We start from the raw sequence: 27,061 nt of genomic DNA on the forward strand, positions 1-27,061 counted from the left end.
CCTGCCAGCCGGCAGGCGGAGACAGCGAGTTGTCCCAGACAGGCCCGGCCGCCCCGGCCCCCCGCGCATGCGCAGTAACTCACTGTGCTGCGCGTGCGCAGCTTTCCGAGTCGTCGTTCATCCCTTTGTGTTTTTTGAGTCCTGCCGATTATGTGCACGTATTTCTGCTGGGTGTTTTTGAGTAGTTTTATTACTGCTTTTTAATTGCGCATGCACGGTGCTGTAGAGTTCGTGTTCACGGGTTGGTTCCTCTGTGCTGCACAAGTGCAGCCTTCTTATTTGCAGTGTCCACGAGCAGAAGAGCCCAGTCCGCGCTTAGGTTTGGGAGGAGTGCAGTAATGCGCAAGATAGACGTTTCAAACAAGGCAGGTCAGTGCAGTGCAAACCTGGCAGGTGAGGGTGGCACAGAACAAAAGGCTACTGGCACACACAGCAACAGAAGTCAGAATTTCCAGTAATGTGGAAAAATATACTCTCTTTCTCACCCCCAACACAGGAGCCCAGGATAGACACTTGGGAGAAGATCCAGCAGTGCACCAAGGAGTTCTACAAGGCACAGCCCTAAATACTCACAGTGGCATCCCATCAACCTCACCGTTCTTAACTGGCCCTAGGATGGGATGAGGCACTCAATTCTGCAGCTTGTTCCCATTCACACGTGGATCTGTCATCACTGGCCTCATTAGGGAGATCTGGGCCCACCACTGACGATCAGGTATGCCTATGAATTGCTAGAACCGGCAAAAAGCCACAGTTATTCCTTAGGTCTTGAAAGCCTGGGAACAAAGAGAGTGCGTGCATGTGCGGACAAGACGAAATGCATGTTTGCACAGACACCTGCATGGACAGGTGCGGTGTGCTAACGAAAATCCACTGGCATGGACCCACAAAAGCTTGCACAGATAGGTGTGCCCATGGAGAGACCTCGCAGCACAGCTACATAGATGACAACTAATCTGGCTGCTGCCAGGCTCACCCATCTAAAGCTGTGGGGCATCAGGGCTGCAACGCAGCTCTCCTCGGAGAAGGCAGCTGGGTCTGGTGGCACCATTCTGCTCAAATGGTGCTTTCAGACCCTCTACTCTTCACCAATTCCACTGGGCATTCACCCATGAATGCACACACTCTTTCATTTGCAATGAAGCTCGACAAGGCTGCAGAACATCGAACACACATATAACTTCAGCCGCATTTGTACGTGGAGCTCCTTACATTTCTCACCTATGGTGTTTGTTACAAAGACTGAGGAAAAATTTTTTTTAATATCCTTCAAGTCATCAATTTATTAGGGTATCAGAACCCATGCTTATAACCCTAAATGTATTGAGTGCATATCAAATACTGACTGCTTCACTGTACGACATTTTATTAAATGGTACCATCTACCTCAGCAAGGTTGAACATTTATTATAAACTTCAATCCACTTTCTTCAGAAATGACTTAGAAACATCTTCACATATGCCTGGACCTTCACTTTTCAGATGAATGTCCCGGAGCTGTATTTCAACTAATTACTGAATAATACTTGTAAGCGTTGGCACCGAATGCCTAAAGTTACCAGAATGTGCATAGAAATATGCCATTTCCTTAGCATTCCATTTTCTTTCAGGTCTTACAGATGACAGGCCACCTCATGTAATGCTAGCAAAGTTAACTCTACAAATCACAAGATCATTTCAGCTGGTAAGGCACATCCTTTCATCTGCACAAGTTAGTTTTACGTACTGCAACCATAAACTAAACCCATGGCATTTCAACATACTGCACTCTTTGCTGATACATTGTTACTGAGGTAATTACAAAACTAACACATACAATTCCAATACATGTATAAGAATATATTGTACCACCATTCATAGAAAGCATTTCAATCCAAAATGGTCAGAACAATCTTAAATATCTGGGTAAGAATTTAGAAACATTAGTGAAGATATCCCACAGACTCCAGCTTTCTACGCTTTCAAGTGTAAGTTCTGGTAGATATCCACATTTAAATGAAATGGACAATACCAGTGGAGATGCATACCTCTTTCGTCTTTATTTATAAAGAAGTGACAACACTAGAAAACACATTGATAACCAGTGCTTTGAACAGTGAAGGTGGGATCTAAAAAAAGTCTGATTAAACTAAACAACCAGAGGTCTTTGTCAAGTTGCATATCTGCCAGGAATGCTGAAATGCAAGAGTTTACACCTGCAATATTCCATAATGGAACAGCCACATGATATCAAATATAATCTCAGATTTCCAAACTGGTACATAAAAAAGCCATCACCAAGTATTAAAAGACCACTGCAAGTTCTTATTGCTTTTTGAGTTAAATAATAGTCTTCAAATAAGCCTAAACCAAATCAATCTCTATGGTATCTTGCTTATCCTCCTGTTCGTTCATTATCAATGGAAGCAATCAGTTATATGATGCAGCAAAAGAGGCATTTAAGAACACCCAAACAAAACCTATTTAAGTACATGGGCATCCCCACCCTCCCCCTGAAACCCCCTATAACCACTTAGTGCCAGTACAGGAGCAAAACTCAGTAAGACAAAGCCAGAAGTCTGACTACAGTAAGAAGAAAACACAAAGGGAGATGGAGCTTCCTTAAATATTCAGAATCTGATGTCTTCCAAAACAAAGCACAACATCCTCATAATTTAAAAAGAGAAGTTGCTTTCTATGTATCTAATCCGCACGCATGCCGAGTAGTTCTCAAGTCTACTGAGCTCCACTGCGCAGCAGTTGATTTTGAATTCAACAATGCTTCAAACACTACAGTAATATTCAATGCGCTTTTTACTAAGGAGAGGAATAAAACAAATGCATGTTGATGTTTTTCTTGCCAGTTCAGCATTTCTGCAGCAATTCTGTTTGTTTCTTGCAGTATCAAAGTTCTACCGGCATCAGTCTTCAGAGTCATCTTCAGAAGCTGCGGGAACAACACAGCATAATCAGAATCCTTGGCAAAAATGTGTGAAATTAAAGCACTTTCGGATGAGTAGAGGAAATAAAGGTGATTTTATAATAATACATAGCAGACTGCAATACCCACCCAAACACTGAGTAATCACATAACTTAATTCTTAAATGCATTTCATGTCCTAAAAATGCAACCTTTTCAAATCAAAACCTCAACAGAACATACAATATGCTGTGTCCTCCTACTCTCCTTCCTCAAAATAAGAGGGAGAAAACTTAATTACGCCAGAGATTCAACTTTTATGTAGTGCTTAGCTTGGCTAATTCCAGCAGTAGTCAGAGGAGGATATATTCAATCCATGACAGGAGCACCCAACATAAGTTCGTAAGTTAACACTAAGTTAACAGTTTGGATACTAAAATACCTAGAATGATCCAGCAGTATAAACAGACTCTTACTTTTTTTTTTTTTTTTTTAATATACATATATATACTTAATGAAACCTGGGCCTACTTGGAAGAAGCTACTCTCTCCACTCCTGTCCTTTCATATGCAAGATGAACACAAAGCCCTCATATGCACAGGATTTTGTCGTTGCAAGGTGAGTCAAAAGACAAATACACACTTGTCAACTATGGTAGAAAAGTCTGTACACACATCTACATTAGGTTTGTAAAATGTTAGCTTCTCTGTAACAGGAATTTAATGTGTCCTCTTAAGCCAGGTCTGCAGGCAAGAAAGTATTTATACTGGAGTAATTAGTTCCATCCCTGAACACAGAAAGAAGAAAAGTCTGACTCCTTGCTTCTTCAGTTCTTAGAAGAGAAATGTAACTGAAGCGCATCAATAATAAATCTAGAACTCAGTATTCCTCACCTGCAAGTTAAAGGCTGAATCAAATATAGATTGAACTAAGGAGTTAAATGACACTCATTAATTTTTCCTCTAGTAATGATGCACATAACTTAGGAATGAATTCATAACTCAAGTACACCTTTGACCGTTCTGAATGCAGAAATAATCACCTTGATTATTTCCTCCCTCCTTCACACACACACACACACACACACACACTTGCTTTATAGTATTCCAAATGCATCCTATGTACTGAAAACCCATATGAAGTTGACAGACACATGCACACTGGGAAAAAAACGGTAGACCAACTACCCTTCTGCTGTCTATTCAACATGCTCAGAAATAGATCCAGGGTATATTTACCAGAAATTTAGAAGTATCAGAATACAGTTTTGAATTTAAACACACTAAAAAAAAGCCATTAGATGAAAAGTTGGCTAATCCTTTGGTTTGCCAAAATGGCAACCTTTAGACTTCATTCACGAGGTCTGATAGATCTGATCAAGGAACCCACACAACCAAAAAGTGTGTATGAATGGAAAAAACAAAGGGGAGAAGAGGGCAAGAAAAAGAAAGGGAAGAAAATTGGCAATACAAGTGTCTAATTTAAATGCAGAAATATTAAATTCTAAATGTTTCTTTCATACTACTTTCTTTCCTACTTTGTAAAAGGCAGCAACCTGAAGGTCACCATTTATCCTGTAATTATGAATTACCAGAACTGCAATAACCAAACTGTAACTGCTAAGGAATTTTGTTATCGATTGCAGATAACACTTCTGTGGCCTAAACAACTCTGTGCTGTTGGGAAGTTAATCATGGAGAATTAAAATCGGTTCCCCCTCAGAATAATTCTACTGATGATGGAAAAAGCACTGCTGAGTAAGGTTTTCAGTAATTATGTTCAGTATTATGAATCTTGGCAAGGAGGATTGTACTCATTAGCTTTGAGTTGATCTAATGGGAGGGGAGGAAAAGAGGGGAAGCACCTACTTTCAATATCTTCCATATGTGCCTGAAGAGTTCTTGCAAGGTTAATAAACTAGAAACAAGGCAGAGAGAAAGTAGTTTAAAAGTTGCAAAGTTATCTGCAGAAATTTGCAACAAGTTAGCAAATTTTTCTTCACTTTTTACATCCCAAAGCTTCATGACAGATCTTGGTTACCTAACCCATTTGCCCAGCTTAGAAAAAACAATGCAAAATTTAACATAAATCCCCACACACTAGACTTCAAATTGTGATTGCACAGTTATTTTAGCTGCAAAATATTTGTGGTAGCAACTTGTGACATCATCTTCATGTTCTACAGTCTGTAGAGCACATCGATTTTGAAAGCAGCAAACATAAACAAGTGGTTCAGTTCAATGAAAACCATTCCTAGAAACTGTGATGTAGAAAAACAATCACAGTAAGGGCTTGCATTAGTTAAATCCATTTCATTTAATTCATGACTAATATGACAAAACAGAAGACTTGGAATGAATGTGGTTCAGGAAAAATGCATTAATACACTTAAGTTCCTGTTTATAAATAAAATCTTAAGAGCATGATTACTATTGGGCAACCGTGGTGGTTTGATGTAAGAAACATGTGGTATCAAAACCCAAAGCCAAAATTCCTACGATTAAAAAGTCTTAGCCAAGTGATTTTCTTTTGTCACTGGCCAATCTGCATCACTGCTTCAGTTCAAAGCCCAGATACTGAGACACAGCAGATAACAAGAGTTTCCACAGCTTACTCATATGCTTGATATAAAATACTAGCATTGGTGCACTCTCTGGTTTAAAATGCAGTGTCACACACGGAAGTATGTAATGCCTCCTGTGATGGAAAACCAGTAAAAACATCTTCTGCAATACACTGAAGCTAACAATCCCTGCTGGATGCTGACTACAATTATATCATCTGTCTTTTATATCTCTACACTTGTAGCACAGAAACTGGAGCACGGAATACAAGCTCTACATTGGATCTGTACAGAAAAGAGGAGCACTGCTCTAATACATTAAAAGATTAGGTAGAGCACAGTCCTGCCTCTTCCAAAGATCTACTACCTGCTAGCAGTCAACCATTCCCACATGCACTGGAAAAGGTTAATACTCTCACTCCTCTGTATGTAAGAAAAAAAACTAAACATAACTGGCTTTTCAGGAGCTCAGTTGACTAAGAGCACTGATTAATTATCTAGTCTCAAATAAACATGTAGCAAACTGGATGTACGAGTGAATCACTGTGCAGAAAGAACTCTGTATGCTGATCTCTTACTGGTTAAAGGTGTACTTAACACATCCCTAAGCCAGACCTTTCAAGTGACGAGAACGCAGTCAAACGCAACTAATAAAGAGTTTGGACTAATACTAGAGAACTCACATTACAGCTATAGGCTGTTGCACAATGTTAATATTAAAGTACACATTTAGGTGTACTCTGGCCGACAAGCACTAGTCTAGTGCACTAGACAAGCACAAGTTCTAGACCTTTGCAATACAGACTTGCATAATGTGAAAAATTAAACAAATCAGGTAGTCCGGCATTCTTAAGTGCGTGTTTGGCACAGAAAGAGAGATTAACCTTCCAGTTTTGCATAAATTCACAGTAATCACAACAACATGTATGCTAACTGCGTGCTGTGTGGTAACTGTGTGCTAACTAATGAATCCACAGAAAGTATTCTGTAGCAGAGTACCTGCAATTATGTAGTACTTTCACCTTCCAATCAAACACGGCACACTGACAAGCACAGCCCATTTTAAACCTAAATTTGTTTTAAGAGCGTGTGTCTTGGGTATCTAGCTCCTAGGTCACTCAAGGTAACAATCTGCTTCCAAGTTCTCTGTATGAGTAATTCCTGCCAGAAAATCACTGCATACTTACTCTGACACGTGTGCTGGCCTCATTTGCAGTTCCTAACATATCAGAAAAGCGCTGCTCACATAAGTGTAACAACACTACAAGGTAGAGACCAGAGCTGATAAATTCATAGTCTGCCTTAAAGATCAAAAGAAACATTCAGAATGTCAGTAATACATCTGTACAAATGATTCAAGTAGAACAACAATTAGATTTTAATGAAATCATTACAGATTTATCTCTAGTTGTTCCGAAAAATACTAAAAAATTAGGTTGCTGAAAAGCTATTTATACTTCTGGTCCTTCCCAGCCACCCCAAATCTAACATGTTATCCTTGAAGATAAATAGAGTTCTACGAATTAAATCTCTGTCGGCCTGATTAGTTCAGAGCAAAGAATGTGTGAATCAGAGTATTATATCACTTGGGGAAATCAAACCAGTATTGCTGTTTCTTCTCTGTGGTCCCAAGGCTTTACAGAAAGCCAAAATAAAGGAATATATTTTAAGAATGTTATGATGTTATAAATATTTGAGAAATTCCTTTACCTGCTAGGATAAGAGAGAAATTTTAAAAATGCTACCGCTGAACAGATAATTTAGTCAATTCTTTAGGAAAAAAAATTCCAAGTTCTTATTTCTATTAAAGTGCAATGACAGCAACCAATAAGCACTAGCACTGGAACAAGATGTCTTGAGAAAGACTTTTCAGAGAATTCCCCAATTGATAGGAATTTGAGTACTAGGGTAAGAACTTACTTTAAAGAATAAAGAAATTAGAGACTGATGTTTTGCCCCAAAATTGATGTCACTTGGCATGGATTCTTACAACTTGGTATTTTCTTTAAACATCTGAGGTAGGCTAATAGCATTAGTCTTCATATATCATCAGGTTACAACTCAGAGAATAGGGAAAACCCCTCTGAATAAAGTTCATTAGAAACACCAGCTTTGTGTTATTTACTCTTCTTTAAATACCATACAATCCAGTAGGTCTAAAATATTCTATTTCAAATAACAAGAGTAATACCAATGGGCCTTTGATTATTTTTAAATTAGGACATTTTTTGAAAGAGCACTTAGAAACTGCTACAACAGGTTAGTTTCTACCACTCTAATGAAATAAATTTGTAATTGTATGTTTAAAACAACTGCTAAACTGTGTTCAAAAACAGCTAAAAGTGACAACAACGCCGGACTGTGAAATTCAGTATACTCATGCTAGAATTCACACTGCACCTATGTGGCAGAGACACTGGATTACAAAGCTACATGACAAATACGCAACTAAGGAAAGAGATATATTACACTTACTGAAAGCTCAGCTGTAGGAAGCGTAGCAGGAAGGTAGTGGTAGTTGGAATGTTGAGGAGAAAAATCTGTTCCACATTAACATTATTTTATATGCACAACAGCCCTTCTGAAATGGAGATGCATTTGGCTTCTCTAAAGACTGCCCTCCCAGCACTAAAGCAACACTTACCAAATAAGGTAAAATATACTAACTTGTTCATTTGCATGTGCCCTATAAAGTTCATGAATGTCAAAGTCTTCCAGATTGAGATGCAACTTCTCTTTGCACAATTCACAAGTTGTCACTGCTTCCAAAGAAGAACCTGGTGGGGTGGCAGGCAAGGGGAAAACTCAGTGTCTAGTTTCAACAATCTATAACATACGACACACTCCTATAAACATTAAAAACTCCACATTATTTTTGACTTTGTTTTGCAGAGCAAGGTTAGAAGAAAAGCAAGCCTCTAATAGGAATGTAGTGACATTGCTACTGTCAGAATTTAAACCCTGTAGAATGTTTATTCTCTATCCAGCTGCACCTATTTTGCCTCACATTCACCCTGGGCATTAATATGCCTCTTCCTGCAAGTATGGCATAAAATCACTTCTTGGGCTTTCTGAATTTTACTGTGTAACCCAAATACACACAAAAGTAAGAAGAAACACACCATAACAAAGTTATTGTTAAGTAACATTTTGTCTTAAGTGCCAGTTTTACAACAGACTCCTCCATAAGCAACAAGATGAACAAAGCAAGTTGATAGCAGACTTATGTCTTCATATATAGCTAAATAATTCAAATTACTTTTCTTCTACAGGCTGAGGCTTCTAAAACATCCCTTCGCTGATGTGTATCCTCTGGTGCTGACTAAAAAAGTCATATACTAGCACCTTCCTTTGCTATATATAAAGTATTTCCTGTCTTCTATCAAGCCACCTACTTTTAAGAATACTGCAGGTAACAGTTACTAACTAGTCAATCAATCTGTTACAAAATATTTCTACAGCATGAATATCTGAAGTGTTTCTTAAAGAATTATATATGCACTTTTAAGTAATTTTTGAACAAGCATTGTAAAGTGCCTTGAACAGGAGTTAGTATCTTTAAGAGAAAATATACTTTAGTTACAATTCAAAATAATTTCTGGATTTTCAAATTCCTATCACTGCTAACAGTTAGCTCTGCTATAGAAGTCTTGGAAAAAAGCACAACCATTTCCATAAGAAAGGGTGGGGAACAAATGCCACCCAAAGTGGTACACCGAAGTGGCAGAGTAATTCTAAAGCTACACTTCTGCAATGTTATCTTTGGTCCAACATCTTAATAGACAACGCCAAAAAATGCAGTTCTCCAAACAAGAAATACAGTTCTTGGAACTACTCACATGAGAAGCTGCACAGAACACAAAAAGCCTGGAAGTGCCACACTACTGCTCGCTTTTCGACTAAATACCCCAGTAAGTGCAATCCTTCCAATAAGCCTCCCTGTATAACTGGAAGTCTACCTCGGTATAGAGTTTGCTTTACCTGAATTTATCTTCGATTGCAGCCATTTTTTCATGCACTCCTGGTGAACATACTGCAGACTTCCAGTGCATTTGCATGGCTCTATTAAAAGGTTGTCAGAACTTGCAGAGGACATCTGACAGATTCTGCATAAGTCACCCTCTTCATCTTCAGAATCTTCTAAAAGCAGGCTGAATAGGATGGAATACCAACAAATGCTGTGACATTTCATGCAGGACTTTTTATAATTCCACCTATCAAACTGTTCTCAAACTCATGAGAATTAAAACAAGTTTCTTTATAGACAAAAGTGAGAATACAACTGAGTTTGTCACCTCCTCTAAAGGAAAGTTTTCTTTTAAAATCATGATTGCAGAAAGCCCTCTCAGGTTAGAACAGGTACCTTTTACTGTTGCAAAAGAACATACTAACTTACCTTTCTTTAATTTTCTGGAGTCTTTCCGGATCTCTTGAAGGTGGTATTTTAGACTTGCCACTTTCTTGTCCATCAGACTGATTCCAGCCAGAGGGAATAATATCTACAGTTATCATAAGATTGTCAGACAGACTGCTTCCTAATGTTGGAGGCACTGCAAAGCGAAAGAGAGAAGCAGGCAGAATTCCTGAACTTCTTCCACTGGAGGCTGAATCCGGTGGGGAGGCAGTAGCTGTAGAAATAACAGATACTGCAGGCGTTGGTCTGCTAACAGAAGCCCGAGGAGGGCTACCTGATGCTTCAAGAGAGGTCTCCTCACCTGACTCTCTCCTTCTAAAGACATGTTGTGATCTAGCAGTTGTATCAGGGGTAGAGATCCTTGCAGATTCATCTCTTCCTTCTCTTCTTCTTCTGGAAAAGAGAGGCGTACATCTGTTCCTCAGAGAGGACGACAACCAGGATCCTGCGCTCCTACTTTCAGTGTCCGGTCTGTAACTTTCCCCATCAGAATCAGAGTTGCGATTCTGTGAAACTCCTGATAAACCCCATCTTCGTCCGAGAAAACTGAACCCCTGAGAAGTTTCGGATGACTGAAGTCCTGGAACCTCTGGAGTTGCAGCTCCATTACTACTTGACAGAGCAGTAGCTTGAACTCTTGGGACCACTGTTGACTCTTCAGGGCCTAACGATCTTGTATGCAATGGGTCTTGGCTAGACCTTCGAGAGAAAAATGTAGATGACATACTAGATGCTAAACGAGACAGCAGCTGTCTGGTCGTGCGCCTCCCTTCACTGTCAGCTGCAGACTCATTCAGTGACCTCTGAGAAGACAGAATCCTTTCGGAACCACTTGAGGAAGGGGTTTCATCTCTAATGGCAGTAAGAGAAAATGCTGGCTGCACACTCCTCTGGGGAGATTCCAATTCATTTCTCCTTTGTCTTGAAGGATAGCCGGATCTTGAAGAGCTCACATTAGAGTCTCTGTTGAAAAAAGATGGCTGATGATCAGAAGGCAACTGGCGGTTCATGGGTGCATTCAGCCTCAAAGTGCTTAATGAGTTTTCTTTTGGTCTTGCTCCCTCTGCGTATGAAGAGGCAGGCCTGTCTTGAAGATCTGTGGCAGAAAAGCAGAGGAAAATACTATGATGATGTGCGCAAACACATCAGGACACATTCAAGGTTAGGTTCAACAGGGCTCTAGGCAACCTGTCCTAAATGACGATGTCCCTGCTCACTGCAGGGGGATTGGACTAGGGGACTTTAAAGGTCCCTTCCAACCCAAACCATTCTATCATTCTAACAAGCACATCTTCTGTAAATGCTGAGTATCTCAACACACTGAGAAGAACTCCACTGTAGATGAACCGCAGTTCACATGAAGCAGCCGAGGTGGCTAGTATCCTTCCTCAAACAGCTGCACTGGGTGGCTGTGGGTGGGAAAAACGGGAAGAAGAAACAAGCACGGATAGAACGAGGTAGGAAACAGAAGCTCTCTATGTAGTCTCAGTTTAAAAACTTTCACCTTTGCCATTTTGGTGACTTTCCTTCAATGGGTTCTGCACTGCAATCACAATTTACTGCTGAAGATGAAGATTTTTTTATCTGACAGATTCCAGCTAACAAAACATCTGCACAGATGCCAATCACCCACCATATGCTTTTGATTACACATTGGGGAACACAGCTGGGAGTTTTTTAATAGCACTTAATAGCAGCATTACTGCTAGAAATGCAGCATAGACTTCATTTTTCATAGAAAGCAAGGCTGCTCCCCAATCCACTTCCCCCATTAGGCTCTACCAGGTAGAGTAGCTGAACTGTCCACTTACTAAAGTGCTAAAGCATGTCAAAATAAAGTACTAAAGTATATTAAAATATACTCTTCTGTCAAGGCAAGACTCCAGGACAAATTCTGAAAGTAGTTTTTAGCTTTTCTGCTTATCTTCTATACTTAGAAACGTGGCATTTTCTTTAACTTCTGCATTACAAAATACAACTAATGCATCTGCAAAAGGTTGCAGATCATGACTAATGGTGAGCTTCCCCTGAGACAGCTCTAGAAGGTCACAGAACTCTGAACAAAAAGTGAAAATTACAGTGCTGAAGTCCTTACTAGTCCTAGCAGTTGCCATGAGACAAACCTCTCAGCTCATGTCAAGTGTGTGTTTATTCATTTTTATTTTCAGTGGTCTAGCAGTTTTCCCTAATAACCATCTCGAGAACCCAAATAAAAAGAGATAATATGCACCATTAAGAAAAAACTTTCCTGGGTCAAATCAACATTATTTCTCTTCCCATACCTAAATACAAAGAGATTTTAAGACAAATGAAAAAAGAGCTCTACTTTACTTCAGGCGACCATCAACACCACAATGCATCTACAAGCTAGACCATTCATATGTCCTTTGATGCTTTGGTCAATGCATGGAAAGTGGCCAACCAACTTTATTTAAAAGGATACTTTAAAATCTATTTTGTGTTCGTGTTTTGAATAAAATAGTAAAAAAACACGCCCAGTGAAGTTTTGGATGCTCCATCCCTGGAAGTGTTCAAGACCACATTGGATGAGACTAGTGGAAAATGTCCCTGTTCATGGCAGGAGGTGGAACAAAAGTCGCCTTCCAAACCAAATCATTCTGTGATCCTATGAGCATGTTAAGAAACTAAAAGGCCTACAAACTGTAGGTTTATGAGCTTTCAGTTACACGAAACATACATGTTGAAGGTGAAAAGTCACTGTCTCCGTAGCTGGGATCCAGCAGGTTATTAACAGACAAATCTGTTCTTCTTTCTAACTGTGTTCGCTCTCTCACCAGATCAGTTCCAAGGGAGCCAAGCATTACTGATGAAGATCTAGGAATCCTACTGCATCTCCAGGAGGAATCTAGAAAGAAAAAGTAAATAAATCCTGTGTTTTTGTAATAATCTAAAAATCCATTAAAACTGGCACTTACACAGACATTTTGGCTATTCATATCAAGGGCAAGTTTAACGTTACCACTAGGCTGACCAAGGACCCAGCTGCCAACATAAAGCTAAGTGCACTCTGCTGATGCAGGCAGAAAGTTGGCTCTGAAAGCTACATCCAACAAAAAAGTAGTAATACTTTCGTGAAGAGTCAGACCCATTAACACTCTTACAGGACAGAAGAGGAAGAGAAGTAGCATCTTGCTTCCTAATGGTAGCTAGTTTTTAAAAAGGTTTCACATTATAGCAAAACAGCAGCTTGAGACTTAGCAAATGCTGCCACTGTACTTGACACTACTTAAATGAAATTTCATTTCTCATAAAAACAGCTGATGAAGCTTAAATGCAGTTTAGACACAACTTTAAGAACAATGACTAGCACTGTCCTTGTTCATATTACAGAGCAAAACACTTCAGCGTAAAAAATGGATCTTGTTTTTTGTTAACAGCTGCAACAGCTGCATAGCGAGCTGTATATACATCAGCTGGAGATAAAACTCTAGTTCCAAAAGAGTCTTCTTCAATGGCTCTGAAAAATTCACCTTGATATCACTTCATTGCTACCTTAGAAAAAGAAATTTAAGCACTCGTTGGTCGGCAGTGTGACAACCAACCAATGTAGAAATGGAAATATAAACAGCCCTACACCATAATGAGAAATGTTAATGGTTGTTGTTTTATTAACAGAGTAAGAAAATATCAATAATACTGAGGTTTGAGCAAGAATTTATTAATTTTTATTTGGATGTCTATGCAATTTCATAAGGGGTTATTAAAAAACCCATTAATCCATACTAACAAGGGTAATCTGAATTAATTTAATGATCTGTATCAAAATGGTTTAGAAATATTTTCAGCATAAGGTTTTGACCATTACTTCCTGAGCTTTAGACTTCTGCTGGTATATTGCATAAATTCTGTCTATTGAAGTTTCACGAACTTACCCACAGCTTCAATGAAAATCTCATGTTTTCCTGAAAGAACTCTTAGTGTAGAATGTTTCTTTAGCCAGGACCTAGAGAATGAGTTCAGGCCCTGCTAAAAAAGAACACTTTCTTCCCCGACCCCTGACAACACTGCTCTAACCAGCCATGACACCGTGCTTGAACATATCGCTAAGTATGGTAAAGATTTCCTTTCTGCTGTCCCTGGCACACATTCATGTATCAACACCATTTGCCTCATGAAATCGGAGCAGCTGCACTCCTTTCGTTGAAATCTTAACCAGTGAAGGTATGTATGAAGCTCAGCTTGACCACAAATGGAATAGGTACAGGTAAAAATTCTGAAATTATATGAGTACAACTGGATTTTCAAAAGACGATGTAAACATCAGACTCGGAACTTTGTACACTGTTGTCATTGTGAAGACACTCTTCAGACAGGCATAAATTTTCATTAATTAAGAAAGATATAGGCATAATATTTGAAGCGAGTCTTTTAAAACTTGGTAAAACCTGATCTTACTACTCAGACAATTTTGATGTAACTCAGCTCAAGCAATCAACCACTCACCTGAAAAGGCAGCCAAGCCATTACTTCTCACAGAAGAGGTAGATGTACAAGATAGTTTAGGTCTCTTTGAATCACTATCTTGCTGCCGGCTATGCAGTCTTGGATATGCTCCCTGAGTTCTCTCAGACTCACCATAACACCCAGATGTTAAATGAGAGGAAGATGTAGACTGAAATAACATTAAAAAATAAATTACGTAGTACATCAGATGCACTTATACTGCACAAAAGTGTACGTAACATCAAACTCACAAACACCGTAAAGAATAACTTTAGATACAAAACCTTTTCTTTCAAAATAAAGTAGGGATTATGCTTGTGGTCTTGATTAGTATTTCTAGGTTTACTCAATACAGTCCTACCAACAAAAGTCAGTTTCTATAACATTCAACATTTTATTTCATTTCCAGGTAGATGTGGCTTACAACAAAAAAATTGTTGCAAAAAGGGGGGAAAATTATATTCCTGGCCTGTAAGATGCTATAAACACAATCAAATACAGCTTTACAGATCCCCAAGGAAACATATTTTGCTGTCCAGAAATGGACATAACTGAAGAGCTACATTATTTTATTTAACAGTTTAACTAATCCAACTTATTTTTTGTCAACCTGAAATATAATTAGCTAAGAAGTGAGCTTCAGGAAAATTGTTTGAAACAAGTATATTTTGATTACAATAAGCTCAAGCGCAACTGAAGGATTTCAGAGTAAAGAACAGGTACAAAGCAATTACTGCAGTGTACGGTACCAAAATAAAACAGCTTTCAAAAACTAGCACTATAGGACCTAGAAAAAAAAGTTTGGAATAGCCTACAAGGCTGTTTATCTGGTTACTTACAGTTAAAGCATTCATTTTCTATTTTAAATACTTCGGGTTTATTTTTTTCATATAAAAAAGAAAAAGTTAAGCTCAATCGAAAAGCTGAATTGAGCTGTTTGTCTTCCCACAAACTACCCACAACCAAGATCCTTTAAAGATCAACCAAATTAGAGTACGTTATATCTGTGGTTTATTTCTACTTAGTTATGGTTTTTACTAAGTCAAGGCCACAACTTCTTACCCTTTAACACTAAGAAGTCTCTTAAGTATTTCCCTCATCTCATCATAAAAAAACAGGGAAACAAACCAACATTCAGAAATCAAGTACAAAGCCAGAATACTTTCCCTTATTAGTCTTCTATTTAACATATCACTTATTTTTTAATCATTTACTACATTAGAATTTAAGAGAATAATTAACCTTAGTGGGGGGAAAAAAAGGGTTTTCACCTTGAAAATATCATAGCACTAATTTAACTAAATATGTAGACCACTTAGAAGCACAGATTCCATTTGCATTTAAACTACAGGTAGACATCTACCCCGACCTCCCCTGAAGGCCAACACGTGCACACTAGTCCCTCCCTCCTCACCCTCCACTATCTCAGTGTCTTCACCTTTGACTCATCTAAGAAAACCAATACCTCTTTAATCATGCGAGCCCAAACATCTTTCCCTTTGAAAATGAGTAGAATTTTTATTTCACTATCGTCCCACCAAACTCGTTCACAGTTTTCCTGTCTTAATATTTCTACCGTGGTTTAACATGTTTTACTGTCACTCTACAATGCATAAGCATGCCATAAGCAAACTACTTTATTCTTGGAGTTACCAAGGCACATTCTAGAACCCAGTTAAGGGCCTGAGTCTTGAATCTCAGGTAACCATTCTTTTGCTTGTAAGTAAGAACAATCAGACTATGAACTACACCTCACAATTAAATTTCCTAAAGTAGGTCTCCAAACCCATGAACCTCGTGTTAACTCAAAAAGCGTGTACCACCCAAAAAAACACCCCCACCGGAAATACCTGAGGGAACCAGTATAAGTAATATGAACTTTGCCATCCACAGGACTATAACATGTCTGAGACTCTAATCACCCCCTCCTTTTTTCTTTTTAAATGGACTTTTACAGAGCTACTGACTTTAAATGTATTCCTTAATTCTTCGTAAAACTAATATACATCACTATTTTCATCCTCTGAATGTTTTTAAACACTGGTATCTTCTAGCTTTTGCTTCATCTTGAATTAGTAAGATCTACTTATCTAAAAATGTTACCGAGAGCCCCTGCTGGCAGCTTTTCAGATTGGGAAGACTAAAGTAAAACCCTGGGGTTTCAATATTTTTTCCCAATTATCACACATTAACAGTTCTCACCAGTCTGCTTCTGCTTCCCAAAAATCTTCCAGAATGAGGGTGATCAAGTGTCCCTGAGTAGCGAGTTGGAGACGATGCTGTAAGCTTCCAAGGAGTTTCACGGGTGTCCCTTTCTCCAATTCTCCAGTCTCTACTGGAACTATTCAATACACTGGATTCCTGAAAAACAACGTGATTATCATATGCATCTCGTTACTCAAAAATAACTCAGTATCTGGTCTGAGTATTGAAAATACAGGGAAGTGGATGCCGTAACAAATATGGGAACATTTACTAAGAAACCTTGAGGGATAGCCAAGAAATAAAACAGGCTTAGAGAGAACCACTGGCAAAAGGAAAGTTTTGTTATTCGTTTTTTTTTAAGTACTTTATATCAGCTCCTTTATCTGTCCTCTGTTTTGAACTAGGACAATAAAAAGTCAAAATGTAAGGCTTTTGAGGCACTGGCCTGACTTAGGTACTGCAGCAATGGGGCAGAATTAAGGGCCTAATTTTCAAGTGCTATGCAAAAAACCCCACAGGTGTAGAAAGGGATCTCAATGACCACAAAAGCACCTTGTCGGCCACTAAAACAAGCTGAATTTCAATGAATAGATTATAATTGAGGAAAGAGACTGCAATTTAATTTGCTCCATCAAATAATAATGGAGATTAGCAAAATTAATAGAAATAACAGAAATACAACCATTTTATTAAGACTAAGCAGCATTTTTGAGTGATTATTTGTCCATTCTCTTTCTATGAACTACGAGTACTACAAACACAGTAGTTGCTGTCACCATTTCTTAAAAGCAACAACAAAGCATTCAAAGCCAAACCAAAACAATAAAAAAAAGATCAGCTTGTTTTCTTCCTTCTTTTCAGCTTCAGACTATTTAAAATCCTTTGTCAGAACTTAACAATTAAAGACCTACATAAGGTATTCTGGTTATGGTGTCTATTTTCAGTAGCTGAAAAATGTTATCAGGAAAACATTCAAAACAATTTTATAAACTGCTCTTGACCCTATGCCTCCACTGAAAAAAAAAAAAAAACCTATAATTCATTTGTCATAAAATGTTTACTATGTTGTATTGTAAAGGATAGGATTTTTTTTTCCTCATACTATGACACTAGTTCAATTTTTTTATTTTAAAGTTACCTGGCAACAACACTATATCCCATACATCTGATTAGCTTACAATTAACCTCTTCATTACGCCTCCTCAGATAAGCAGGGGCTAGTACCCAGATCTATCTCAAAAGTGCACAATGTACAAGAATTCCATACGTGCATGAAAAAAAACAAACAACAAAACAACAAACCCACCCAACTGAAACCTTTCTTATTTGTTAGCCCTAATCAAAACCAAATATAAATTTGACTGATCTGTCCCAGAAGTTTTTGAATTAACTTATAATCAAGTGTTCTCTCTACAGAAATTCTGTATTAAAAATCCAAGTCCTCCTTATACCTAAAGAACTACTGATAGTCCAAGTTTTTCTCCTAAATGACAAATTTTTAATTCTTTGTAACTGAACTAGATCTTAAATACTTTATGGTAGGTTTCTGAATGGATTAACAAAGTGAAAATGCCTGTCCTTTGTATTCCTATCTGACTGGACTTAAACTTTCTTGCTCCAGTCTCTGTAATCTTAACCTGCCAGCAATAAGGCAGTTTCTTCCTTCCAGCTCTGTAAATACCAAAGGTTAGTCAAGAGAGGAAGCTTCCTACAGTTTTATCACTAAGCACCAGTGTTGTGTAATGAGTTCTCAGACTACCTTCTACAAACTGGGAGCGGAAAAAAGGGATACAACATAATCTTCTATACAAATATTTTCCCTGCTGTTTTAACTTGCGAGTGTTATGAGATCATTCCTCAGCTCAGAATCACTTTGCTCAACAGGAAATAGCCAAAAGAATACACAGTGCAATAATGAAAGATACGTTGTGTCAAAATCTTTTAACAGCACCAGTTCAGTATAAGACTTCTGATCAATGGCTTTCACTATACGTACACTGTGTAGACTGTGTCCATAATCTCTACAAAAGAGTAAGATTGTTCAATTTGCTTTTGCTGAGCAGCCAGACAGTGAAAAACATGCAGGACTCCAAAATGCAAAAACTACTGACAACTGCTTCCCTTGTACATTCAGCCTATATATTGTAGCCTATATAATAACAAGCACATGCATGCTGAAGATAACAAAAATGTAACACACACAATTGTGCTAAAAATAATGTTCTACTGCTTGTAAAACTGTTTCTCCAAAAGGCATTATATAATACAATGTCCCAGATAGCTTGCCAGCAGGGACCAAACTCCTAAGCATTTTTTTTTTTTTTTAATATGAACATTTAATCACAGAGTTACGTTTCTGCAATTTCAAAGACCAAAATGGGCTTACATTTCTGGGCCCAAAACTGAGGAGAACTGCTGACAGGAGCAGAAAAAAAGTACTAAGATAATTGAGCCAAACTGCTATCTGTTGCTTCCAAGTGTGAAAAATAATTTCTACAGTAGTTTTATCTCTGCTTCCCATAATACCCTCCCAAACTGCAAGTACTTGCACAGCGTGAATACTTCCTCTTGAGTACAGCTCCCCTTCCCCACAAAAGTAGCTTGGTTAGTGTAACATGCTGCTTGTGAAATGGCAAAAGCCCTTTTCTCAGTCCCATGTTGTGCATAGAAAGCCCAGCTGTACTAACATACTGACATGACAGCCTAATGTGAATCTCTGCTGGTTTTGCACAGTGTGGCTTTTGGTAGCTGCCAAAAACCTTGGGGGACAGAGAGGTGGCTTCTGCAATTAGCTGCTGGAAGCTTCCACTATGTTTGACAGAGCAAATCCCTGATGCCTCTGAAGACAGACGGGCTGCTGGTCAAGGGTAGGCCAATTAGAGATGGTGGTTAACACCTCTTGTGATGACAGATTTAGGAAATCAAAACAAAAGGAGGAATGCAGTTTTAATTTCAGCCACAATAGAGTAGAAGGTGAGAACATGTGAGGCAAAACAACATAGCGACACCAAGGTCAGTGGAGAAAGAGGGGGAGGAGGTGCACCAGAACCAAGGCTCCTCTGCAGGCTGGGGTGAAGACCATGGTGAAGCAGGCTGTCCCCCTGCAGCCCATGAGTCCGCTCAAAATGCAGAGATCCAGCCACAGCCCGTGGGGAAGGTGCTCACACTGGAGCAGGTGAATTCCTGGAGAAGGCTGTGATCCAGTGGGAGACCCGATGGAGAGAGAGGGCCCCAGCTCCCAGGCTGCAGCAGCCTGTCCTTGGAGGACTTCATCCTGTGGAAGAGCGACCCACTCCACAGCAGTTTTGGGAGGACTGCTGCTCATGAGAATGGACCCACGTCACAGAGAACTGTCTCCAATGGGAGGGACCCCTCGGCCTCACAGGGGAAGGACTACGGACCCCGAGCCAAGCGGAAGAAAACCTCGGGCGAGGAACTCACTAAAATCCCTGTATCCATGCACTGTCAGTGGGAAAGAAGGAGGGGCTGGGAGAAGAAAAGGTGCTTTTCAGGGATGATGTTACTTCTCATTATCCTCCTCTGGTTCTGTTAGTAATAAATTAACTTTGTACCTTTAGGTTAAGCCTGTTTTGACCTTGGTGTGTTTTCTCACAGTCCTTATCTCAACTCATGAACCCTTCATTAAGTTTTTCCCTCCTCTGCCCGGCTGTGGCAGGGGAGGGTGAGTGAGCAACTGTTGTGGGTGCCTGGCATTTGGCCGGTGTCAAACCACAACAGAGTCGAAAGCTCCTCTTCTTACCTTTTCAAAATACAAACAGAGGAAGTGCTGCAGAACAGTATAGCCTTATTAACTGACAACATACTGTACTTTTTGCATCACCAACACATGAAGTGTAATGCCCTACACGCATCGAAGTTCTAACAAAACCCTCACCTCTCACTCAACAAAAAACTCCATTTACCCAGATTTAAGATGTCAGCGGCTCATAAGAAATTATGAGCCATAATTATCCATATTATCAGAATGCCCTCTCATTCATTAAACAGCTGATTTCTAAAGGTGCAGCTACAAACAAGAGCAGGTAAAACAAGAGCAGCAGAAAATCTAGACCTACCAGTTCACTGATTACAGTCACTGACCTGGTTAGTAAATTCTCGCATTTTAGAAATTTTGTTTGTCTAAGTTTTGGGGCTTTTCTTGGTTAAAAAAGACACTTTTAAAATTATTTATACTTTATAAAAAGGAAAAATATACGTTACCTGGTATCCAGATTCTAATCTCCATGAAGATTCTCTTGTACTATATGCACCAGATAAACTGTTTCCGGTTCTAGATCCTACAGGAGAGCTGGAAGCCTCAACAGATATCCTGCGAGGAATTCTTGAGGGTTTTGACTCCATCCTTTGTATCCTGTACAAGGACATACTGATCATTTTTTTCTCATGGAAGGAGGGAACTCACGCAAAATAGGCACAGGTCCTTCCGGGTGTAACACAAATCTGACTCACACATACAAATATTTACACAGTGCTTTGGTCTGACTGCATCAGCAAAATGGGGAAACAAGTTCTTATCCTAGTTTTTGTAACCTCTTTACATCTCCTTCCACCCCTCATTAGAAAACTACAGTCCCTTTTATGATTCTGTTAAGATATATTCTTGCAATTATAAGAGGTACTCCCTTAAAAACCACACAGTACTCATATTAATGCAAAATGAGTCAGGAACAGGTTACTCAGATCTCTCAAATTAATATATTACATTTTTGCTAATGAACTGCATCTCAACATTTGCAGAAATTGTATTCAGACTTATTCCTCAGGGTTGAAATTGTGAAACTTCACCCTCCTGTGAAAAAACACATCTGCAGTCTATCTGCCTTCAACTTCCCCAAAGACAGCTCCCATGGAAGCTAACATAGCCTGTTCTCCTCTGCCTATCTCACAAGTGTATTCATAAATTGACTTCTCACTTGCTGAGTGTTTATCTTCTTTTTGCTCCTTCTAGGCATTTCAAAAGAAATGCTGGTGCCTTTTCCACATGAAATGTGCTCCTATACTCATCCCCGCCCTTGAAATGGGATGTGACTTAATGTTTGCCTAAAACTCAAGACAGCTAGTTTCTTCCTCCTCAGGATAATAGAGACAGAAGCAGACCACAAACATTAGCTCTTAAAAAAATTTAAGGAAACTGCAGTATCCTCCATGGTGTGGTACATGAAGAATAGCATGACACATAACAAACAGATGGCAGAGAATCCCACTGATACAGGGTGATTTGCCAAAGTGGTATAGTCTATTTAGCCACTTCTAATTCTGGCTTACCCTTCTGAGAATAGGAGTAAACTACATTGATAAAAAAAACCTCTATCCATCAACAAAGCACTTTTTTTTTCCACATTTCAGTCATGCTCATCAGTATCACATTCTGCAAAAAAGTTGCTACACACACTTCACGTCTGGCTCAAGGTGAGTCCACATACTCAGGACTTTTAATCTTTGCTCAAGTCACGCTGTATTAAATATTCTACCTGGTAAAAGCCAATTCGTTTGTACAGAACTCCAGTGACCTAACAGTATGGACAGCGGAGGTTAGTTTCCTTAAACCACTGTTCTCATGCATGTTAAGTTGTTAGCTAGCTTTACAAGAGCAGCCAAAATGCTTAATCTTGCAAGCAGGACTCTAAATTATACCAGGTTTAAGTAACTGTTTACCTTTGTGTACAAAAGAGCTACTGGCCTGTATTACAGAGGACATCTGCTTCTAGACCACACTTCCCACAACAATAACCGGTTCGTGTTTGCGAAAGCCATCACCAGGTAAACAAGATCTGGTTAGGAATCTAAAATGCTCACTTGCCCAACTTTGCATTAATATACTGAAATAATTAATTAATTTAATTTCCCAGACCCCATTTAAAACCTTTGGTAAATATTCAGCAATTTATGCAATTCTCAGGTTGTAAGCACATCTGTATCAATAAGAATGTTCTAAGCAGAAGTTCAGAGTTCAAAAAAAACAGTTAATTGTGGAAGTTTAAAAGAAATTGATTATGAGCCTAATTATCTAAACTACACCCCTTCAAGTGGATCATTACTTCAGTAAAATGTAACAATCGTATTTATTCTCAAAGTGTAGTGATAGTTAATTTATCCTTCAGAGTAATCTGCCATGATGTGCTCTACAAGTTTAGTACTTGTATGAAGCTGCAATGAGTGTAAAAAAGTAACTATCAAAGCTGCAAACTGTAAAGCTAAAATAATATCACAATAATGTAGACTAGAGTGTATGCTGGACCGGACAGCTGTATGTCTTGATGTGATCTGATACTCAAAGCACTGTTTGTCTGTGTTTTACCCGGATATAAAATACAAGGAACAAACACACAGACCAATGGATCCAATTCTGTACTATTAAGAACTCAAGAAAGAGCGCTGGCATTACCTCCTCTATTACGGATCAATCTGTTTCTAAATCACTTTGTTTCAGATAGGTGTGGAACCAGATGAATTAAATAGCATAGATAAAAGTCAGACACAGACACACATGGAAAATGCAAAGGTTCCAGAAGGAATGGAAGTTCCTATTAGTAGGAATTAATGTCCAGATGAGTTAGTGTAAGACAACTTCAAGACAAGAAGTGTAAGACAACTTCAAAGACTAAATTATAAATCATCTAATACGAATAAAATTGCTTATGCACCATCTACAGAACAGATTAAGAGCATTCACACAGAACAGGATGGGGTGCAAGACTGGACACCAGAGCCAACTACCTGCAGAAGATGAAATGGAGTCCAAAATTAGCAAATTCCTTCGACAGACACACATAAATAGGCACAAGACTAATTTTCTCCTTCAGCGGTAGCCCCAAGAGGACAGGCAATGTTACTCTTCAGCCTAATCTTGTAAATTAGCACAGGTTGTGATTTCAATCCAAGTATGTCAGGATAATACTATCTATAGAGTATTTTCTTTCTACAAGTAAAGAAATCTTGCAGAAACCATACCCACAAGTTAAGGCAGCACAATAGGAAAGGCAAAATTCAACGTGTCAGTTTACGTATACGCACTGTGATTCATTTCCCTAATACAACCTTACTTTTTTCCTGCAGTCTTTGCTTCAGCCAGCAAATGAGAAGGATTTGCTATAAAGATCAGAGTAACGTAAGAGTTGGCATTTGACATCTGCCGTGTCTGATGCAGAAGTGAAAAAATGCTGAATAAAACGCTTTATGATCTAGGCAAAGAAATTCTGGTCAAGGAAAACAGATTCTACCTTTACCTTTCAATAAAGATTTGGTGACATAAAGCATGTTGTTAAGATGAATCATTTTAAAAAATCTGCCGCCCGAGAGGTCTTCAATTTCTGGGCATCTGATGTATTGCCTATGATTGTCATATCCATTATAAAATTTATTTGCAATCCAACTAGGAGAAATCATAGAACAGTTTGAACTGGAAAGGATATTTCAAGGCCATCTAGTCCAACCACCCTGCAATAAGCAGGGACATCTTCAAGGAGATCACATGGCTCAGAGTCCCATCCCACCTGACCTTCCATGTTTCCAGGAACAGAGCATCCACCACCTCTCTAGGCAATCTGTGCCCATGGTTCACTACGCTCATCATAAAAAATGCCTTCCTTAAATTTACTCCTTGTCCTATCACAACAGGCTCTACTAAATGTCTGTCCCCATGTTTCTTACAGACCCTTTTTAAGTACTGAAAGGCTGAAATGAGGTTTCCCCAGAGGCTTCTCTTCTCCAGGAGAAACAACTCAAATTATTTCAGCCTTTCCTCATAGTCTTTACCCAGATGGAGAAAAATGCAGCTGAAGTCAATGGAGCCATGACGTCCATTTACTAGACAGACAGAGCTAGATCTAGGCATTTCACCTCTAGCGATCAACACTAGTAAGATGTCTTTTGGGTTTTGGAGTTTTTTCCCCAGAGTTCTCCGAATACCATTTTAGGCACTGTACCTTGAAAGCCTGAGATGCAACTGTCTTCATAGGTGGCTTGAATACAAACAAAACACATACAAGGCTTATGCTGATCATGGTAACACAATGAGGTGGTTATAAATAAGGTGAGCATGCTAAGCTAGCACAGAGCACAGGACAGAGCAATACAATGCTCTCATGCTAAAAAAACAACTACGCTATTAAAGCCACAACAATACTTGTCTGCAAGGGGAATATTGAGCTTGTATACAATATTTCAGAATGAGAATGGTTCCCTTTTACAGTATCATCATCTTAAGGGTTTTCCGGAAGAAAAACACTCAAAACCTCAAACATTTTGTTTACACACACAGGAATTCAACAAGCCCCAAGTGGTATTTAACATGCTGTAGCAAGTTCTGTAATGACAAAGTAGATACCTCAATTTACACAGAAGGCATTGAGACCAAAAAATACTTACATTTCTTCTCTGAGCAAATAATAACAATTATCATGGAACCAGAAATTGGGTTGTAGTCTGAACTGATTAAAAAGCCTGTTGTTGCCAAAAAGCAAAGGAACACCTTACTCAAATATCACACCTGATGTGCCTTTCATTGAGAACCCTCAACACATCAACCAGTAAAAACGCACTTCTGGCTTCTCCATTATTTCAACCAGCAATAGAAAAACGAGAACATGTACAGCAGGATGAGCAGCACTCTTCTTATCAGAGCAACATATTTCACCAGCTATGTTACACCATGTTACACCATGCAGCACCATGTTACACTATGCAGCAATCAAAACCTCATGAAAAAAACTGAAACAATTCCAGAACCTCCTGAAATAAGGGACATATGCAATACCTCCCAAAACTTGGTCAGAAATCAACTTCTGAAACAAAACTTTTTAGTCATACCTGAGAAACAGATGACCAACTTGAAAAAGGAGGTGGAGCTGCACAGCCTATTTTGAGCACACAGACCAAATGACCCACCTTCTTTGATCTGTCATCCCTCCAACAGCATTGCAAAATATGAACTAGACCTAACACAGCCACGGATAAACATAACAAAGTGATAAAAGATCCAAGAGGTCTTTCTCAAAAGACCAAAACCAGTTACTATCCTTAACTGTCCATTTTTATATCCCTTCGCAAAAAGGGATTCACAAAAAAAACACAGAGAGCAAATATTTCTTTTCTGCCTTGACCCTCTCAATAAAAGAGGAGCAATTTCAGGTAATCACATCTACGAGTAAGTAAAGCATCTGCTAGCTTCCATGATTACTACCAGTTTTAAGCAATCTTGTATCCTCCATCAGAGGGAAGCATAAGCTTCACTGCCTGCTCCTAATTTCATTCTTCTAGCTTGCAACTATGCACTGACACTTCTACCTAAGACTCGAGCTCTCATGTCTACATGTTTTTGTGTGGTTTAACATAAAACTATTCATAAGATTTTCTCCCGAGCAACCTCGTGAGAAAACACGCTCACGTGTCTTCCTCGGAGCTTATTCACAATCACGTTTTTATAACAAGCAAGACAGAGCTCACGAGTCTTTTCTCTCAGACTCTGCAATTCTTCGTTACGGCTATTTTGTCAACCTTCAATGTAGTGAAATTGACAAATAATTCGGGAGCCTCTCAGGAGCAAGAATATTTACAAATGTCGATGGCAGCCCACGCTGCCGCGGCTGGTGTCCTAAGGCTGGGCTGCTCTCGCAGCCAGCCAGGTACTCTGCAGAGCCGCCGAGGGCACCTCACCTCCCCCGCTAGCCCCGGGAAGCGGCTCACACGGCTCGGGCCCGGCCGGGGCCCGCGGCCGCACCCGGTCCCGCTACTCGGGCAGCATCCGGCCCCAACGGCCGGGCAGAGGCCGCGAGGAGGGCGGAGAGGAACAGGGGGCACCAGGTGTCACACAGCCTTGCTACGAGAGCGGGCGCTGTGCCGAGCGGCCGTTGACGGCGATGGCGGAGAGAAGGGCGGGCGGGCCGGTCCCAGCACGGCACAAAATGGTTTCCCCGGCCCTAGCGTGAGGCCGCCAGGGCGGGCGGGGCCCCGCAGCAGGCGCGGCCCGAGCCGCAGGCGGGCCCACCGCGGGCGGTCTGTACTCACCGTCGCGGCCGGGCCGCCGCGCAGGCCAGGCCGGGCCGGGCCGGGCCGGACCGCCCGCTCGCGCCGCTCCCGCAACACAATGGCGGCGGCGCGAGACCGCCCCGCTGCCCAGCGCGGCCACTCCCAGCTCCCGCGAGAACTGCGGCCGCGCGGGCCGGTCCCGCGAAAGGGGCGCGGCGGGGGCGGAGCCTGAGGGCTGAGGGCTGAGGGCTGAGGGCTGAGGGCTGAGGGCTGAGGGCTGAGGGCTGAGGGCTGAGGGCTGAGGGCTGAGGGCTGAGGGCTGAGGGCGGGCGGAGCTGCGGCAGTCGGAGTGCGCGGGCGGGAGCCGGAAAGCCCTGCTGGGGGCGGTAGGATTCCCTTCAATGCGCCCAGCGGCATCTCCAGAGACATCCGAATCGTCTTCCACGTTCAGCCTGAAAACTGCAACACGCTCTTTGAGTTTTCTGTCTATGTCACATTCTCTTCCTTGCCTGAACCCTGTAAATTAAT

General features: G+C 40.1%; 1 protein-coding gene across 2 annotated transcripts; it reads right to left on the bottom strand.

The window, feature by feature from the left end:
* Positions 1-2,020: 2,020 nt before the first annotated feature.
* MARCHF7 (membrane associated ring-CH-type finger 7) lies at positions 2,021-26,701 on the bottom strand. Of its 2 annotated transcripts, XM_084208957.1 has the most exons (11): positions 26,573-26,701; positions 20,768-20,918; positions 16,544-16,702; positions 14,342-14,510; positions 12,576-12,743; positions 9,860-10,973; positions 9,445-9,614; positions 8,131-8,240; positions 6,651-6,764; positions 4,769-4,817; positions 2,766-2,926 (listed from the first exon to the last, which is right to left on the bottom strand). In XM_084208957.1, the coding sequence occupies exons 2-11, from the start codon at positions 20,906-20,908 to the stop codon at positions 2,901-2,903; spliced, it is 2,220 nt and encodes a 739-aa protein (XP_084065083.1). In that variant the 5' UTR covers positions 20,909-20,918; positions 26,573-26,701; the 3' UTR covers positions 2,766-2,900. The 2 variants fall into 2 exon arrangements, with proteins under 2 accessions (XP_084065082.1, XP_084065083.1); XM_084208956.1 differs by lacking the exon at positions 4,769-4,817 and having other exon boundaries at positions 2,021-2,926.
* Between the last annotated feature and the right edge of the window lie 360 nt (positions 26,702-27,061).

This window comes from Fringilla coelebs (assembly GCF_963513975.1).
Source record: "Fringilla coelebs genome assembly, chromosome: 7".
Classification (NCBI taxonomy): domain Eukaryota; kingdom Metazoa; phylum Chordata; class Aves; order Passeriformes; family Fringillidae; genus Fringilla; species Fringilla coelebs.